This window comes from Oncorhynchus nerka, linkage group LG27 (genome assembly GCF_034236695.1).
Source record: "Oncorhynchus nerka isolate Pitt River linkage group LG27, Oner_Uvic_2.0, whole genome shotgun sequence".
In the NCBI taxonomy this organism is placed as follows: Eukaryota; Metazoa; Chordata; class Actinopteri; order Salmoniformes; family Salmonidae; genus Oncorhynchus; species Oncorhynchus nerka.
Window position 1 is genome coordinate 64,104,376 of NC_088422.1, and position 20,250 is coordinate 64,124,625.

Consider the following 20,250-nt stretch of genomic DNA (forward strand, 5'->3'; position numbering starts at 1 on the left):
CATCCCAGACTCTCACAATTGTATTTTGAATCACCTCTGGCCACTCTTATAATACTCAAATAATGGGATCAAGTCACTTCCACGCTCAAAAACCAGGATTTATAGGGAAATCAAAACTGGGCCTTGCCGCTTGAGGGGATCTGAGTTGGCTTTGGGAATGAGAGGGGTTAGCAGAGGGATCAAAAAATGTATTCCAGCTTTTCACAAAGAAATAAAAAGAATCCAATGGTCCCCTAGGCTGGGTCGGGCCAGCGCTGGGGCAGTGCCGGCAGCAGGCCCAGCTGTGAGAGAAAAGCAGCTGGGGACGGGGACTGACAGGGGGCTTTGAAGTCCACACGTCTGGCGTCAGGGCACCCGTATGGAGAGGGCCCTGCAGCCCAGTCTTCCGCTGTCTGAGAAGCTATTTGGAGCATTTTCATTATTAACCGTCCTTCCTCTCTCTTCTCTCCCCACCTTCTTCTCCTCCTCCTCTATGTTGAGAGGAGTGAACAGCTGGACCAAGAGCAAACATTGGTTTCAAAGGATTCCAGCTTAATACCAAGTATAAAGGAGCCCAGGGCTAAAAGTGTACAGGGGTCAATTGTCAGATTGATTACACCGCAGTTAAAGAAAGGAATACCACAATAGTTAAACTATTCAGCTCCATTTCCTGATCACCACTATTCTGTTTTTGTATTCGATTAACAACAACAATTAACAAGTCAGACTCCATACTGCATTGCTGTTATATTTGTACTTTTAAAATGTTATGCATAATTGACCATACCTTATTACAAAGCAGTATGTTCATTTTTTTTTGTCTCTTAACACTGGTATGATCGTTTCAACAAGCAACTCTACCTCGACAGTTTTACCTCAGAATAGAACTTTGAAGATAGTATTCCTATTCGCATCCTCTCAAATGATCCTCAATGACATCTGACCTCTCCACTGAGTCAGCCATATTTGAATTGGCCCTCTATGCCACTCTGCCATTACTCATTGTTTTGGGGGAGGTCAATTCATGCAGCACTTGACTCTCTATAATCCGGAGAACAGCACTTTGGTTTTCATATTGATGGAACATGGTAGTGGAAGTGTTAGACCGGCTTGTGTTGCTACAGTATGTGCGCATGAAGATGGGGCAGCTTTTTCACTCCATTTTCCCCATGCTTGCCCCTTGTTGATGTCCCCACCTCAGAGCCCTCCTGTGCCATGCATCAAATTCCCATGAGCCTCAGGATAGGATCTGTATGTATACACACAGGCCATTTAGAGACATCAAAGTTCAGTGCTGGCTGGTGGAGGAAGCAGAACTTCCCACTAACATCCCCCGATAGGCCTGAGGGGTGGAAGATAAAAAGCTTAGACCCAAAACAACAAAGCCACTTCCTAGTTTGTGTTTCTGCAGTCATGTTTAGATCAATATTTTTTAACCTTGCCGCAAAGAATCTTTAATAATTTGCACTTGGTATTTGACAGCAGTTTATTGAGCTATTTTTGTTGCTGTGGGTGTGGTGGTGCTATTTGCTCCATTTCATCCTTTGTTATTCCACATTGGCTAAGAAAAACTCTACAAGCTGGTGCAACAGGGCTCTGAAACCAAGAATATGTTGTTCAGAGTGCGGAACGGAAGCAGAAATACCAGTTCTGCTAAAGTAATCTGAACTTCACCATCTGGAGATGTAGAGGTGAGAAGAGAGTAGGCAGTTGACTTCCTGTTTTTCACATGCAATCTCATCCATCATGCTATTAGCAATGCAGGCAACAGATTCCAGGCCAAGTATACGAGAATAAAGTGACGAGGCAGAGCCACAGCACTGCTGTCACTGTGAAATACTAGAGGGAAGTATCTCAAAGGTCTTATTGATCATGTCTAGTTTGTTCTCAAGCCGTCTGTTTTGTTTAGTAGAGCATAATCTATTCAAGGCAGATCATCAGAGAAAATATTATTTCATTTCATCCAATAGCTTGTTCATAGTTACAGGAAGACACAGTGGATGTCCTAATGTGATGTCATTTAGAATCAAAACGCAATGACATACTATCGCGCATGAATGATCTATAGCTCTAACTCTAGACATTAAACTAACCATGAGTCAAGACGTGAGCACACATCCATCACTCATGTATACACTTGAATACTTCAGGCCTGAAGTAGTTCCTTCTTCTATCATCGCAGTTCTACAGAAAATGTGTGATACTGTATATTGCTGTGTAACAGTAAACATTTAGATTGCTGGAGGCAAACATGACATATAATTTGTTTTCCCTTTCGTACATTTAATCATCTACCAAATCAACAGTGTACATTTGGTAGCTGTTGTTGATATAGTCTTATAGATCAATTCAATGGTGCATTAATGGGGGTCGCCATCTTTATGCATCTTCGCCATTGAAACTGCTTTGCATGATATATTCAGTACAATAGCATTTTTTCCCCATGGTCAATTTAAATGAAATCATTCTAGATATACAGTTCTGACCTGTAGCCTGTGTGAACAACCTTCCTCCTTTGATACCCCGTCTTGCAATCTAGTATTTGGGCCTTGTTTAAGTTGAAGCTGTTAAAGATATGAAGTGGTTGTTGGTGGAACCCTAGGGCAAAGCAGTTTGCATCAGGTCCTTACCTTCTTCAGACGAAGGATCCCCTCTTGAGTCTGGGCATCTGTAGTGATCTCGAAGACGTCCTTCTCATCACCGTCAATGATGTTGTACGTTGATTTGGCGTTCTCGCCAATGTCCCTATCATTTGCCTTTACCTTGCCACCAGGTTGACCAATGCCAAGCTCCTCTGGGATCACAAACTCATACAGACCTGAAGAATAGGACACCATGATTATTTCACCCTAACAGTAGATGTTTCCTTATCTATGCATCGTTATAACTAGTACAATTCTAATTATTGTGGAAATTCATGAAAAAACACAACGCAGCAAAACAACAACAAATACATTCAGATTTGACGATAATGGGTTCTAACTATAGTGTATGGAGAGAGAATTGGACATTTTGTTTACTTTTTGAGAACTTTGGCGGGTTATCGTTGACATCTGTTAGTGTGACAGTAACTGTTGTTGTCCCTGACAACCCTCCCATATGACCACCCATGTCTTTTGCTTGAATGACGACCAGGTACTCCTCTCGCATCTCTCGATCCATCCCATGTAAAGCAATTTTAATGATCGCTGAAAGCAAAAAAAATGAATATCAAATATATTGTTATTGCAAAAAAAATCAACATACACATAAATGAACAGAATGGGGTATACAAAGGCATTCATAACGCTTGACATGATCGCTTCACTGCACCTTTAAGAGTGTTGAAGTATCCTTCATAACAATCTTCAAGCATTTATTTTATTAAACAGTGGTGGAATTTCTGACAGAACACCTGGAGAGAAGCTCTGATCCTGTGGATAGCATTGCAAATCAATGTGTTTGATTGCTGAAGTGTTGTACTGCTGTCTGCAAGTAATTTGTGCTCTGATTGAATGGAAATTACGCTGTCCAGGTGCGTAATGCACCCTGAAAATCTGAAGGGACACCAAGTACGTGAGGATGGCTGGGTGGTGGAGAATTTTGCTTTTTTTTTGAACAACTGAAACAGTTTTTACCTGCAATCTAGTCATCATTTTTATACTTAATTGTGTGTAAAAAATAAATAAAAAAGATTCTGCACATCTAAGCATACCTTTTGAGCTGTCTGTATCCTCCTGACTGGTGGTTCAATTAAAAACATAAGCTAAATATGATTCTCTGCATCTCTGTAAGGAATACCTAGGATAAAAGATTCAATCCCCTTAAAAGATTTATGCACTGTTCCATGGATTCATAGTGAATGCACCAATTTGTAAGTCGCTCTGGATAAGAGCGTCTGCTAAATGACTAAATGTAATGTAATGTAAAAGATTCAATGTCTTATTCAGTGCATTTAGTATTTTGCTTGCTTTTCTAAAGTCTACCAACCTTGCCAGCAGGCATGCCAGCTAAGATAGTTAGACAAGCTAGCTGCTCTAACTTGATTGATAGCCTGAAATGTCTTCTTGGTAGCTAGTTATGGGAGATTTGGAACCTATCTGGCATAGCTAAAGCCAATATTATAAAATTGCTAAGTGGCTATTTGTATTACAGAGAATAAGAAATATACAGAACCAGTCAAAAGTTTGGACACACCTACTCATTCAAGGGTTTTCTTTATTTTTACTATTTTCTACATTGTAATAGTGAAGACATCAAAACTACATCAAAACTATAAAATAACACACATGGAATCACCTAGTAACCAAAAAAGTGTTAAACAAATCTACATTTATTTTAGATTTTAGATTCTTCAAAGTAGCCACCCTTTGCCTTGATGACAGCTTTGCACACTCTTGGCATTCGCTCAACCATCTTCACCTGGAATGCTTTTCCAACAGTCTTGAAGTAGTTCCCACATGTAATGAGCAATTGTTGGCTGCTTTTCCTTCACTCTGCGGTCCAACTCGTCCCAAACCATCTCAATTGGGTAGAGGTCAGGTAATTGGGGAGGCCAGGTCATCTAATGCAGCACTCCATCACTCTCCTTCTTCGGTCAAAAAGCCCTTACATAGCCTGGAGGTGTGTTTTGGGTCATTGTCCTGTTGAAAAACAAATGATAGTCCCACTAAGCGCAAACCAGATGGGATGGCGTATTGCTAGATCTACATGCGTAGATCATCCTTTCACCAACTCTGCGTCTCACAAAGACACGGCGGTTGGAACCAAAAATCTCACATTTGGACTCAACAGAGCAAAGGACAGATTTCCACCGGTCTAATGTCCATTACTCATGTTTCTTGGCCCAAGTGGTTTCTTTGCAGCAATTTGACCATGTAGGCCTGATTCACGCAGTCTCCTCTGAACAGTTGATGTTGAGATGTGTCTGTTACTTGAACTCTGTGAACCATTTATTTTGGCTTTCAATCTGAGGTGCAGTTCATTCTAATGAACATATCCTCTGCAGCAGAGATAACTCTGGGTCTTCCTTTTCTGTGGTGGTCCTCATGACAGTCAGTTTCCTCATAGCACTTGATGGTTTTAGAGACAGCACTTGAAAAAAACGTTCAATGTTCTTGAAATTTTCCACATTGACTGACCTTCATGTCTTAAATTAACGATGGACTGTCACTTCTTTTTGCTTATTTGACTTGGTCTTTTACCAAATAGGGCTATATTTTGTATACCACCCCTACCTTGTCACAACACAACTGATTCTTTGAAGAATCTAAAACATAAAATATATTTTGATTTGCTTAACACTTTTTTGGTTACTACATGTTTCTATATGGGTTATTTCACAGTGATGATGTTTTCACTATTATTCTACAATGTAGAAAAAAAACAAGAAAAACCCTGGAAGGAGTTAGTTTGTCCAAACTTTTGACTGGTACAGTATATACAAAAACAATGTTTATGCAGAATGGACCTTATTGACTGCAGTGGCAAAGTGCAGAATATGAACAGCTCAGGGCAAGGATAATCCGCTCAGAAAACAGAGGCCGGTAGAATAATCGAATAAATAATCAACACTTAATAAAGGTCTGCTTTAGCCTGACACACTTGGCATATTATGCCAGATGGGGGGGGGGGGTTAGACTCTATTATCAGAGAAATAACTTTTATGCTACACTGTCTTGAATAAACGTTTTTACACTACGGAAATGACTTTGAAGCAGGTAAGAACAACTCTCTGTTGAGTACTCTACTGTCATCTCTGTTGATCATCGTTAGCTATTCAAATTAATTCCTAATCACGGAAAAGGATGGAAAGACAAACACTCATTTCCATAGATATTTTCTAGGATTTTTCTCTACCGTCCATTAACCAAGTGATGGATTGGGGCATGATGTTTATTTATTTATCAAATGCCTTTCATTTCCTTCATGGTGTTGGAAGTGTCAAATGGATTATAATGTTTGTTTTTCCCTTACCTTTTATTTGTCATTAACATTCATTAAAACATCTGGCTCACTTGAATGAGCCATCTGCATGTGCTCAGTAATCATGCAAAGCGTACACGCTGATCCTCAAATTGTCCTTTGATAGATAGATTCAATATACCTTTCTCCATTTTATTGTGGTAGATGTGAGTGATTAAAATGCATCATATTGTTGAGGAGGAAACAGGGTTTCTACATGTAGAAATATGTCTTCATATGTGTTATGTACATAGAGTTTTGACGTTCTTGGAGCTTGTTTATTGTATGTTGTTTTTCCAAATTGTGAGCAGCTGATTTCCATCTCATTGCTTATTAATGTAATTTCACCATTATTTAATCATGTTGCTTACAGACACACTGTTAACAAGTCGGCTGAAAATGCAATTAGGAAAACAACAAAGTCAAGGTTGAAGAATAAGCAGACGGCAGATGGAATTAAAAAAGATAGCACTGTCATTTATATGTAACAGTCCTTGAATATCTTGTCGGGAGTTATATCCTCAAAATGCAAATATAATCTGTATGCTGAGTAATTGTCTATGTATGGATAATATGCATTCGATCTGTAAATGTAGCTGAAACAACACTTGTTTTGACTGCAATCGAATCATGAAAAAGGAGTGTATCTGTTCAGGGTCAACAACTTTACATGCCATGACCCTGAAAGTTACATTTATTTTGCAATGTTGAGGAAAGAGCTGCAAGTAAGCATTTCACTGTACAGTTTACGCATGCTGATTCCTGTACATGTGACGAATAAACTTTGATTTGATTTAGTATTTCACCATGGCAATCCACTCACCAGTGTTGGGGTCTATGGAGAAGTAGGGCTGTCCTTCCAGTATGCTGTACACAAGTTTAGCACTGTTTCCATAGACTGGGTCATCTGCGTCTGTTGCCGTCACCCTAGTGACTGAGATACCTGTACGTGAGAAAGGGCACATTATTAAAAATAGAGTGGACTTCTGACACCCATAATCACTCCTTACAGCTAGCTTCTCCCCTTGTAATCTTCCTGGTTCCACTATAAAGCCAGAGGTACTTATTGGTAAGGTTAAAGACAAGCTTATTGCCAGACACATGAATGACACAGCATACTGTGCTACAACGTCCCAACAAAGAACACTATCATACAGTGAAGGCTTTGAAAAATGAACAATAAAGAGCTGGGCTGATGCTGATGCCCAACTCGTCATTAGTCTGTGGCTCAGGTGGGAAGAGAATAAAAGGAGGAAAGCTGTTCGTAGGAAGCAACTTGACAGTACAGATGGTATGGTAATTTTTTTTTGTAAAATATGTTCTCAGGTGTTCTGACAACATCGGTAAATGTTCATGGTTACAGAAGGCATCAGGCCTAGCCACAGGTATCCAGGCCTGTTGTCTGCAGGAGACAGAATGGGTCATAGTGGGGGACAACACTAGTTAAGGCCACCTCTGTGCCTGTCATTAGGCTGTGCCATTAATCTGACACAAACAAAGTAATAACACCAGGCCAGTTTAACATGGTGCTTCTCAGTTTTAATGTAAGGATGCTGACTTTTTTTATATTCTAGTTGATTTCTCTGCTGATTGTTGTTAGGACCATTGAAAGAAAAGTTGTGGAATACAGGTGGAGATGTTTCCCTCATGCAGCTGCTGGCAAGGAACACAGTCTGTTGGCCCAAACTCCTCTGTTGTACCTTGTATTACCTGGCTTTGGGGCTTGGCAAATGTTTTTGAGGCTGAGAGCATGAGTTGTGCCTTTGTAGATACAGACATTCTGCAGTTCAGAATATGTGGTGCTCATCATCAGTTTTACAGGTACACTGAATAATATTCTCATGAGCCTGTTCATATGACATGTTACAGAATAAAGACCCACTCCAGTAGAATTTCAAGACTGTTTCATGAGAGAGGGTCATTAAATATTGCACATGTGGGGAATGCATTTCCTGTTTATACAGCCCAAACATGTCAAGCAATGATTAATAGTAACCCTGTCCTCCCTTTTACAAAAGCAAAACAAAGCATATAGACCATCATTGCGCTTTGACTCAAAAACCTGCTTTGCTATTGCTACCCAATTATTTCACATAGAGAGCCTCAAGTGGCCCTTTGAGACATGTGTTTGTTGGTAATGTATGTGCTGTGATGACCCTTACTGTTGCCAGGGCTTACCTTTACATTTCATACTGCTTATTATTTCTAAGGATGTGTGGTGTGTGTGTGTGTGTGTGTGTGTGTGTGTGTGTGTGTGTGTGTGTGTGTGTGTGTGTGTGTGTGTGTGTGTGTGTGTGTGTGTGTGTGTGTGTGTGTGTGTGTGTGTGTGTACATGTATGCGTGCTGGAGATGGGCTACGTTGTATCAAACCCTTTCATGACATTTTATGCAATATCATTCATATACACTGTTTTCCCTGTGGCCGAAAATCACAGAACAGCTTCAAATACTGTTACAATACCAGAACTGTAGTAAACCTAGATTAATTGAAAGTGTCACAAAGTCTTTGTTTAGGGAATGGGCAGGGAATGTATGGAACTAATACAAATTAATTACAAATTAAGTACTATTGATTTATTCAACAATACAAATTAATCTATTCCTGCAAAGCTGGTTGAGAATAATGTATATGGTATATGCTATAGGTATTTGCCAATTGTCAAATGAAATTAAGACAGGACAGGAAATTGCTCCACTTTTCAGAGATAATAAGTCTTATCTGCCTAAAAGTTAAATTGCTAATACTGCAATGGCAGTGGGAAAATGGAGCCATATTTGCATTTAATTATGAAAGCACCTTCATACTTCTGATTGCTTGAAAGGTGTGTCTGCAGCAAATAGCAAATCCAAACTATGTGACAATACATAGGGATTGAAGTGTGGAACAAAACAGTGGAACTAGTGGGCCATGAAATAGCCCCCTCTACCTTTTTCCTGACAGAGGTGTACATTCCTCCACTCCTCTGATAAAAAAAAATATGAGGGATTAAAAAAGCTTCTGTTTGGCATGGTTTCAAATCAGTAAAGATTAGCTTGTCCTTCCTGGATATTGTACTGAGAATTCGGGGACACTCATGACTGCAGAGTTGGATGCACCTCTGGGCCCTTGGTCGAGGAAACTCAATTGTGGGAATATTGTCTCTGGTTTGATTTGATGCCTGTAGCCCACCGGTGCAATTACAAAGATGTAATACCTATCAACTTTAGGAGATGAAAAATAACAATTGCTTATAAAAATGAAATTCCAAAGCTGATTTGGGTCTGTGACAAAACCTCTGCAGGTTAGAGGCCTAAATCGACTGATGTGTGAAGTCACACTACTGACGTTAATTCTCAAACAAATGTCACTTACAGTATGTGGTAGTATCTGAACTACCTTTGAGATGATCGAATGAATCCATGCTATTCCCCTGTCTAAAGACATGTGTCATGGACTTTGTTTTCTTCCAGTAGCCCACAAACACCCAGAGATGCTACAGGTTGTGTTCTTGTGGTAAACCTAATGTAATCTCATTAATATTAACTAGAGTACTGAGGACTTATTGCTACGCAAATTATGAAAACAAAATGTTATGCCCACAGGTTATGAAACTATTAAGCAATTAGGAGTTATGGTCATGGTCTTTATGACGCTAGCGTTTCAAGAGCAAGGGCGGGATAAAGATGTTGGGGTATATCCTTTTGTCTCATCAGATGAAAAACTAAGAGGGCACCTCCCATTTACTGTGTACACTGCTACAGTGATAGAAAATCAATAGGAATCTTCCTTGAAAACTGGAGAGGGGATAAATCCAGAGGCTTAGTGATGTCAGTTGTGGCACTGTGGCTGTGGGAGTGGGAGCTCTTGGTTAGTGCAATGGCTTTGTTTCCCAGTGTCATAATTGTTTCAGTCTTGCCAGGGACCCATGAGGCTAACAGGACGCCAGACAGGCTATTCTGGTTGGCTCGCCACTGACAGTGAGGGAGAATGGGGCTCTGTGGCCACGTGTACATGTATGCAGTCACTGAGACATACGGAAAGTAGTATCCGACTCTAAAACATTGGATACACCAGTGCTGTTATCTCACTGTGTCTGCACTGTGGGGTGCACATAGACTACGGTGTCTGTCTCCAAGAACACCATGCTCAGTGGTTAGAATGGCAGAATTATTCACGTCTTGCCTCATCGAAATGTACCACATTTTCTATCTGAGATTGCAAATAATATACAAATAAATATTATGAAAAGAATGTCCTTGAAAGAATTACTCATTCACATCTTTACATATTTATACTCAAACGTATTGAATAATGCAGTATGTGAATTAGGTTTCAATGACTCATCAGGTTGATGAATGGATGTTCCCCAGGTCCATCATCTCCTCTGGTTTCTAGGTCAAATCAAATGAGTGCCAGTCCTCAACTGGCTGACCGGTAGTCAATGGTCTATGAATGCACTAGCCTTGTGACAAGAGAATGACCATGTATTGATTGCCATCAGATAGATATTGGCACTGTTATCTTTTGTGGCTATGCCGCGATAAAAAAAATAGAGACTCATGTGGATTGGCTAGCTTGCTGTGGTGAATGCTGCTGCTGTGTGACCCAGTTGATTGAAATGCATAGACTGGGAAACACATTAAGCACTGTCAGGCCTGTTGTCAAATGAAAATAGCAGGCCAAAGCTCTTGAATATAGAAATAGGGTAAACAAGGTTCAGTAAACAACCATCTACTGTAGGTGCAAAGCCATACTTGGAAAGCTACCAATGTATTATCAGAGTTGTCAACCAGGTTCTATATGGGTTACACATGAACTTTGAGGCAGATGGATCTGATGGAAATTCTGAAACAAATCAGTATGGAAATGACTTGAAAGTGTCAACTTTGTCATCTGCCATTCAACATGGAAGTCCAATTTCCCACCCAATGTTCAATCCAGTATGATTTACAACTAGCACTGTCATTGAAAATGGTGTTACAGCACATGCCATATTGCTCATAAGGAGACATGAGCATGTGGTAAAAGTCTGACAAGAAATAATAATCAGTCAGTAAAACATTGTCTCCCTCAACAGATCACTCATCATAAACCTGGTCATGCGTACTAATGCTCAACATTGTGTGCAAGTAGGGCTACTTTAATGGATATGAGGAAGAAATGAAAGACAGCACGGTCAGGGCAGTCTGAATCTATGAGGATCAAAATCCATGTGTTTACATCAAAGAAGTGTTGAATATCAGAGAGATACTGTGTAGGCCCAGACAGGAAACTAGAGAATATCCCCCCAAAAATTGCTCCCCTGAGCCAGTGATGGATAGGGTACATCATGCCTGTGAAGTGTAAGGGACTGTCACACATAACCACTTACATTGTCATTTTTGCAGTACAATTAATGGTATTTTTCTGAGACACAGAGGAAGCCTTCACCGAGAAACTAGAAGGGAATGTGTGTGTGTGTGTGTGTGTGTGTGTGTGTGTGTGTGTGTGTGTGTGTGTGTGTGTGTGTGTGTGTGTGTGTGTGTGTGTGTGTGTGTGTGTGTGCGTGCCTGCGTGCGTGCGTGCGTGCGTGCGTGTGTGTGCGTGTGCGTGTGTGTTGTAGGGGGAGTGACAAGGAAACCTTACATAACAAGCAGGCTGTGGAGTGTGAGCCGTGACAAGCCGTTTACAGGAACCACAGGAACAAAACAATTAAGAGTGTCCTTTGTTCACCGCTGATGGCTGTGACATATGCCGCCATTTTAAAGTGTTGTGTCATTGATTCACTTTAATTAGTTCTTAGGAAATGTGTGCAACATGCAGATAGTTCAGGGAAGAAAGTTAGAGACAGAATGGGACACTTCACATATTTAATTGCTCCCAGGACAGATATAATGGCTGGGCAAAAACAAATGAAAAGTCATGGTATATGTTCTAATGAATATATTCATCCTGAGTAAGTGACCATAATGGTGTTCTTTCCAATACTCTAACAGCAAGGGGTGTAAATATTTGGTACAAATTATGTTTTCGAAAAACAAGTTACAATATGCTGTAGGAACAGTTCTGGAAAGTGATAGTGTGGTTAAGGTTTATTCAATAGACTGAAACTGGCCATGGTCAACAGAGACTTGAAACCAAGAATGACAGTGTTACAATAATGTCCAATGCACTACACTGACACAGACAAATAGAGTGTAAGCACACTGTTTTTACATACCTAGATTTGCATTGTAAATTGTCTTTGTCTTGTAAAATGTATCCAAATGACCCCTACGTCGCACTACAACGCTGTAGTCAAAGGTCCCATAACCTGGGGGGCAGCAGCTGAGGGTGAGCCTGGGACTTTTGAATGGCACATAGGACCAACTACCACAGGTATAACCTTTGACATGGGTCTGACACCTACTAGAGAACTGTATCAAAACATGCACCTTGTACTCAGAGGCAATGTGAGGGTAAGAGGAAACCTATCGTTGAGTCAAAAGGGTTAACATGCTTCCCGGAGGAATCTGAGAGGTAAGACCAAAAGCACTGTACGTGACTTGTGACTCAATGCATCAGTCAGGCATATGGAGTATTTCTACTGCCTCCTGACGAGCAATCCATCATTGGGAACACACAGAAGCTTGTGGGCACTTACACTACGTCCCTATAAAATGCATACGCACGCATACACACACACAAAAACACACAACAGATGGATCTCACAAAGAAGAGAGCAAATACAATGGAAAGCGCCTCCAAACTCCAAGTCATCTCCTGCTTTGTTTCCACTCCGTGAAGTGAGGTGAAATTTTAAAGGGCAGCCAATTACCCAGAAGCCCTTATGTGAGATAGTCATACCTGTTCACTGACTGGTGCTGGATTGACTACTGTGGACACCAGCCTATGACTGTGGACAAACCACAGACTGGTTAAATCGATACTCCGGTGTAAGGAGCAATGCAACTGTCAATATTTTACTAACAGTGAAACTGGAAAATGGCACTGTGCTGCAGAAAAAAACAAGCCAAATAACAACAAGAGCAGGGAGGTGAAGAAGAAAAACACTCCTCAAAGAATAATCATCATCTACACAACATATAACGGGCTGAGTGCTGTTTAAAGGTTTCCACACATAGGTTAGAGAAGTGGTGGAGAAAGCATGAGCAGAGGCAGTGTAACAGAACATTGGCTTTTGTTAATGGGACAGGCATCTGTGAGGATCACAAAGGCTCCACATACAGGAGATTTACCACTTGATCTCACGTTCTTATGTTTCTTTTTCAAATGACCTTGCTGCATAGACTTTTATGCCTTCCCTTTATTCTCTGCTGTGATTGGATGGGCATCTTTGCTCAAGTCTCTGCCACCTTGATGAATGTGTGTTCCCTCCCATTTATGTGTCTTTGTGGAATCCCCGCCACCAGCCATGCCACATGAATCTTCTGCTGGGCCCGTTCAGGAAGTGTTAGCAGAGGAGTGACACTCTCACCCACACAAAAAAAAAAAATGTGTGTTTACTGAAGTGATACTCAGAAAGCTCTTTACTTTTGTGTGTGTTCTCCACTTGTGTTCTCCAAGAGGAGATGCATACTTAAGTTACTGTGGGTAGAATCACGGACCTTTTTCTTCTCTAGTAAGTGTTGACTTTGTGTACTGTCTTTAAGCCTTTTGAAATGACTATAAAGATAAAGTGTTTGTTTTTTTCTCCACAGGATGCAATCAGTGCTTTTTAATTTGGGAGAGCACGGTTGTGCGCCTGTGGGGACCAAACAACTAGGGTTTGTACCTATGACAATTAATAATGCAGACAGAGAAAGATGGGAGGGCATAGGATCCTGCACTCACTGCTGAGTACTCTACAATCACCAGGAGCAAGAAGAGCATGAGCATAGACAACTGTTCCCCCAACGCATTCCTTCAAACACACACACACACACACACACACACACACACACACACACACACACACACACACACACACACACACACACACACACACACACACACACACACACACACACACACACATAGGAAAGAGTTTGGGGGTGGAAAACAAGTGAAATATAGTGAGAGAGATACACAGAGGTAGCGGGGAAAAGAGGCAGGGAGTAAAAAGAGCAAGAGCGAGAGGGAGAGCTGTAGAGAAAAAGCCTCAACGCAACATTACATATCTGCAGCTCTCCTCCTGCATAATTAATGGGTGGAGCAATATTTTGAACTGAAGAATGTCTGTGAGAAAGCAACCTGGCACCCCAGCAGATATGAATAAGCATGGCCAATGCTGGGGTGCGAATTAGAACACTTTCAGCAATCACTCCCCGCCTCACTCCCACCCATCATGCAGCCTTTGGGTTTCCCTGTTCACCTCCAGTCAATTCATAATAGGGTTGGTCGGTATCCAGATTTTCATACTGTTTCTGCACTATACTGGGGTATACGGTATTACCTAATGTGCACACAAGGGGCGCTATAAAAATAAAACACTAAACAATTTAGGCGACAGGGATCTTGATCCAGTAGGGGATTGCATATCTCTGCTGTAACCAATAACTTTGATCTTGACATCTAGCCACTAGCTAGCAAGTTAGCAAACCAAATGCTTAGCTGGAGCACTGAGCTGGATATCAATTATTTGACACATCTTAGATTTCTTATAGTTATACTTAACGTAAAGTTATATTCAGTGGCTTGCTCCCAAAACCGAAAAAATAAAAACATATATATACGGTTTAAAATCATACCATCAATTTCACAATACCCCGGCCGGTATACAGTACAAACGGCCTAATTCATAATATGCTCAATAAAACTTTGCGCATGTAAAGCTGCCCTCTCACATTGTCATCTCTTCCATGCAAATGTCAATAATGTAAATGAACGTCTGCTTCCAACTCACACTCTCAAACACGTAGATCCCCTGAACGCAGCTCACTCTCCAGATCCCAATCCCCTGAATTCTGATCACCCGTTCACACACCTGTATGTCATTATCACACACCACTTAGTTCAGTTCTTTGCACCCCATCATTGTGAGGTATTGTTTGTTTAGTGACACACTTCTATGCGGAGCACAGTTTTTTCCCCGTAATTTAATCCTCCTGTGTATGATAGTTTCGTTACTAGCTTTTCCCCTGCCTGTACTGTTGCCTTTTTGGACCCCCTGTGTATGACCTTCTGCCTGCCCCTGGACCCTGCTACCTGCCTCCTCCTGTGGTCCTTTACCAATAAACACCTGCTGCGCCCTGTACTTGAAACCAGCTCTCTGTCTCCCATTGTGTTCATTACAACATCAAAATATATATATGTGTTAGGAAGGTGACATGAGCACCTGACTGTGTTTTTACATGTGGGAACTGGACTACGCTTGCCAGCTAAATTAAGTATGTAAAAAGCTAGGCAGCATGAATGTAATATCAATGTAAATCATATGACGGCAGCTACGGTATACACTGGGCCTTGATTAGGCCTGTAGTATCACATATAGCATGTTCCATTCTCAGCATGCTCTCCATTCCTCCCTTCTCCATCATGAGAGGGATAATGTCAGTGTCGAGCATCGTACTGATTACCTTGTCAAAGGGGATCAGTCGCATCACTCCAGCCGACACAATGCTGCCCAGACCCATTAGCACTGGCCTTGGGTGTTTATGTACCTTCCTCTCACCACAAGAGCTGCCCGGACAAAAACACACTTCAGCTCATTCATTTCCCTCTCTTTTATCACATGTTGTCTCTTATCTCTTCTTCGTTTTTTTGGGATTCATGGCCGGGTGACTTTTGAAAAGCGCCAGTCGGGGGTTTTGTCCTTCGTGTCATTGAGCTCTTTACCATTCATCCGCAGAGCCAATCTTATGCAGAACATATTGAAGGGCATCATTACCTGGGAGCCTGTAGTTTTTGTTCACTCACCAAGGAAGACCAAGCTGAGGTATTAGAGAGGGAGAGATCAGGCTGAGCCACACAGGGGAGCAGGACAAATGACACGCAAACAACAGAAAATGTGGAACTGCAAGGCACAGTTGTATTAATGCAGTTGTTGGTATGTTAGGTGTGCCACAGAGTGCATGCTACATAGAAAGCCTGCATAACGTATGCTACAAAGAACAAATGCCTTAGGAGGCTTTGAAAGACCAGAGACTCATCATATTACATGCATAATTCAGAGTTACGCTGGATAATAAATAACGTGATGAATAAGTCATGTGTGAGTCAGTGTGTGTGTGTATGTGTGTGTGTGTGTGTGTGTGTGTGTGTGTGTGTGTGTGTGTGTGTGTGTGTGTGTGTGTGTGTGTGTGCGTGCGTGCGTGCGTGCGTGCGTGCGTGCGTGCGTGTGTGTGTGTGTGCTCTTTCATTATTTTGGTACAACCCGACAGATGCGGCAGCTAGGTGATTGATTCAATTGAATGATGGCAGAACCAGTCCAGACATGCCTGTTGTCTCTGAATATTCACACTGTTTGTCTGACAAAACAACAAATTCCCAAAACTTGAAATTGTTTTCCCTCAACCAACAAGCCATATCAAAAGGCTGTTTCAGAAGAGGAATATAGATTTGTACGTAAGCATAGGAAACCATATGGAGAGAGTGAGAGAGCGAGAGAGAGAGACAGAGAGAGAGTGAGAGAGTGAGAGAGAGAGAACGAGAGAGAGTGAGAGAGTGAGAGAGAGAGAAAAATGTGCGAGAGAGAGAGAAAGAGCGACAGAGAGAGACAGAGAGAGAGTGAGAGAGAGAGAGTGAGAGAGAGTGAGAGAGTGAGAGAGAGAGCGAAAATGTGCGAGCGAGAGAGAGAGAGAGAGAGAGAGAGAGAGAGAGAGAGAGAGAGAGAGAGAGAGAGAAAGGACACTCCAAATGCAGAATGAGGTGAAATAGAAGGAGCAAGTTATTTACAGCTAGGCCCAGCTTGTCTGTGATGTCCCCTCTGCCTTGGACTCCTGTCCTATCCCTATTTAGCAGCACCGAATGGGCTGGCTGGGCTGAGAGAGTCACTCCAGTTTCACTGGCCTGACCCCTACCTCAGCTGAGGCCATGGGCCTTCTACAGCACCGTGCCTGGCTGGCCTGCACGGCAGATGTGACTCTGCTATGGCCCAGCTGCACACAGTGTTAAAGGCCCACAACCTCCTGCCTCCCTGCCCAGCTGCCAGAACCTAGAGTCCTGAATCAGAAAGGCGAGTCACACCAGACAGAAGCCCTGTACCAATGTTCTCCACCAAGTTGTTACAGATGAAGACCATGGTCTAAAAATGTATGTTTTCAAAGATAAGACTATGACCCTCCAACTACTCCAAAGCCAAGGTTTTGTTCAGAATTGACAGCAAGATCAGCATTATACAACAAAGATTTGATCATGTGTTTGATGTCATCAAGCAAGGAAAATGTATAACACATCTGGCCTAAATGGAGCGTGGAATGGTATCAAAATAGCCCTGCTGTCCTGATATGAATCTGACACCTGTAATGTGTTGAAATATTGTGTGTAAGAGCATCTCACAGTTGACTAATGTAACCCATACTGTATCTGAGTCTTCACCTATGTCCCTTTGCTTTTTTCACTTGTGATCGATATCTCTCCTCACATGCTTTGATGTAAAAACGTGTTATGTTTCACTGTGTATATGTTTCATTTATGAAGTTGTGTTAATATTAAAATGAGGTGTCTAATGTACGTATACTGTATGATAATGTGCCCAATGGAAGTCTGCAATGTAGCAGACTCATTTCCATACGTCTCTCCTTGATCAAGTCAAAATCAATGATGACAACTCTTTACTTATTTCCCAAGCTGCCATCATTGATCAATGCATAATCAGAAATATCATTAGAGCCACAGACCGTGCCTGTTAGTCCTGTTACCGATGTTCATAATAACTTTCAAAATGCAAATGAACTCCAGGTAATCTATTAATGTCACATCAATTTCATGTCTTTGCTCCAATTTAGCAGATCCTGACACGTTTGCACGCCTGGTGCTTCTATACACAGGCTCATTTTACAGGGGGTTGAGAGCGGCCGCGCTGCGAGGAGAGGAGGGCTGAGGAGCGACATGCCATCTGTCTCTCCACCAGTTTATTAATCGCCTTGATAATGAAGCAGGCACAGGCAAGGCTCCCGAGGCTTCACGTTGGAGTTTTAGGTGGCAAAACAACTTTCCAAGTTTATTTCTCTGTGTAGCAATTATTGTCATTCACACCCTTTCTTTGGTAGAGAGGAGGGTCGGACGACCTGATTCTAATTACCTGAATCGTCACTTCAAGCAGACTCTGTAATTTAAACTACATCACAATCCCCTTGTTAGCTCCAGAAGGCAGGGAGCGCTATAATTCCAGCGTATGGTTGGAGGACCTAGTGGGGGAATTTGCTTGCTTGTCTCGGCCTTAAAGTCAAAGACCCCATCAACAAGAAAACAGATCCAATAATCCAATGAGATTTGTCCAATCCGTGCAAATAATGCACAATTCCCCTTGTGAGAAGACCTATACCAATAAGTAGCAAACTCATTTAGAATTTAAGACAAATTGAAATAACGAAATATCATGAATATAGATACAGCATTTTCACACTTCCAGTATCATAAAATGAATGGATGAGTATAGTGTATTAAATATTAATAATATAAAACCTTTAACCGGGTATTTGGTGCTTGTTCGAAAATGTATTTGCCCACACTCAAAGGCTGATAGGAAGATGTAATAAAAATGAATACGACAGACACCCCAATAATGTCCCGTTTGAGATAATGTTGAAGACATGCAGTCCGGTATGAAAAATACAGAATCCCCCCCCCAAAAAATGTTGTTCTCTAATGTCCTCTTAGAATGAGATCATTAAGTGTTACTATCAGGGAACCAGATCAAGAGTAAGAAAACAGGAGAATCTCCTATAGGTTGAATGCATACAAGTAAAATAAACGTCATGACATGTACTCTGCACTCTTTTGTCTTTCAATGGAGAATGTTAGTACACCAGTAAAACAAAACTGTGAATGCTTTTATTTGATTTGTTACTCAATAAATGCTGTAATATGAAGCGAACAAAGCTACGATTCTTATCCAGCTCACCTTCAGAAAGAACAAGGCATTCTCAGGCATGTTCTATTCATCTTTGTGTTCGCCTGCACACAGGAAACATGAAGACCTTACCTGCACACGTCACCTATATGTTCTTCTCGTTGGTAACTGCCTGCCAAGGTTGTGATGACACTGGGGCATTGTATAGCCTATATTTGAATGTGTACTATGAGAGGCATGTCAGCCCAAACATTTTAAAAAGCTAACTTTTATTTGATAAAGCTCCAAATAACAGCTTACTTTTTTGGAATTGACCTTTTTAATATTTTTGAGTTACATGTTTTTGTCAGATATCCAACAGTCTCTACGTTAATAAGAATGTATTTTCCTCTGTTTCCGCAATAGACTTTATTGGAATTTCAAAGCGCAACATGAAAATAGAGAGTTCTATATAAAATCTCATTTTAGTGTGATAGAAATTAAACACAAAAGATTGATGAATATGAGACGGAAGATGAAGAAAAAAAACACTGAATGTTTGTTTCTGTCTTTATGTCCAGAGCTTTTGATTCCTTCCATAACACCACAACACATAAAAACTTAACAAGACAGAAACAAGTTGTTTCAAAAAGCCTTTCAAGCTAACAAGAGAACATTGGTGAATGTTTAATTAATCAGCAGTGATCCAAAAAAAAAGAAATAACAAAAGGCACCAACTTCCATTTTTATATTGTATTCCCATTGGCAAATTCCAGTCTCTGCAGTCAACTAGCACTTTGCTTTTCACCCCACTACTAGCAATTCCCCTCACTTCACTGTCAAAACTCATGGATAAATACAATGAGCATTTCAATTGAGAACAGCACACTCCAGTTAATTCAGAAGCCATTCAGACCCCATGACTTTTTTTCATATTACGTTACAATAAAGCCTTATTCTAAAAATGATTTTTTTAAAAAATAATTCATCATCAATCTACACACAATACCCCATAATGACAAAGCGAAAACAGGTTTTTAGATTTTCTTTGCAAATATATTAAAAATAGAAATACCGTATTTACATATGTTTTCAGACTCTTTGCTATGAGACTCGAAATTGAGGTCAGGTATGTCCTGTTTCCATTGATCATCCTTGAGATGTTTCTAGAACTTGTTTTGAGTCCACCTGTGGTGAATTCAATTGATTGGACATGATTTGTAAAGGCACACACCTGTCTATATAAGGTTCCACAGTTGACAGTGCATGTCAGAGCAAAAACCAAGCCATGAGGTCGATGGAATTGTCCATAGAGCTCCCAGACAGGATTGTGTCGAGGCACAGATCTAAGGAAGGGTATAAAATAAATGGCTGCAGCATTGAAGGTCCCCAAGAA

General features: G+C 41.0%; 1 protein-coding gene across 1 annotated transcript in view; it reads right to left on the bottom strand.

Moving 5' to 3' along the window:
• Positions 1-20,250, bottom strand: part of cdh8 (cadherin 8) — a 78,862-nt gene that overhangs the window by 21,161 nt on the left and 37,451 nt on the right. Inside the window, exons 3-5 of the mRNA XM_029638959.2 lie at positions 6,746-6,865; positions 3,000-3,167; positions 2,610-2,797 (exon numbers count right to left, since the gene is read on the bottom strand). Coding sequence (XP_029494819.2) covers positions 2,610-2,797; positions 3,000-3,167; positions 6,746-6,865 — 476 coding nt within the window. The remainder of the gene's footprint in view (positions 1-2,609; positions 2,798-2,999; positions 3,168-6,745; positions 6,866-20,250) is intronic.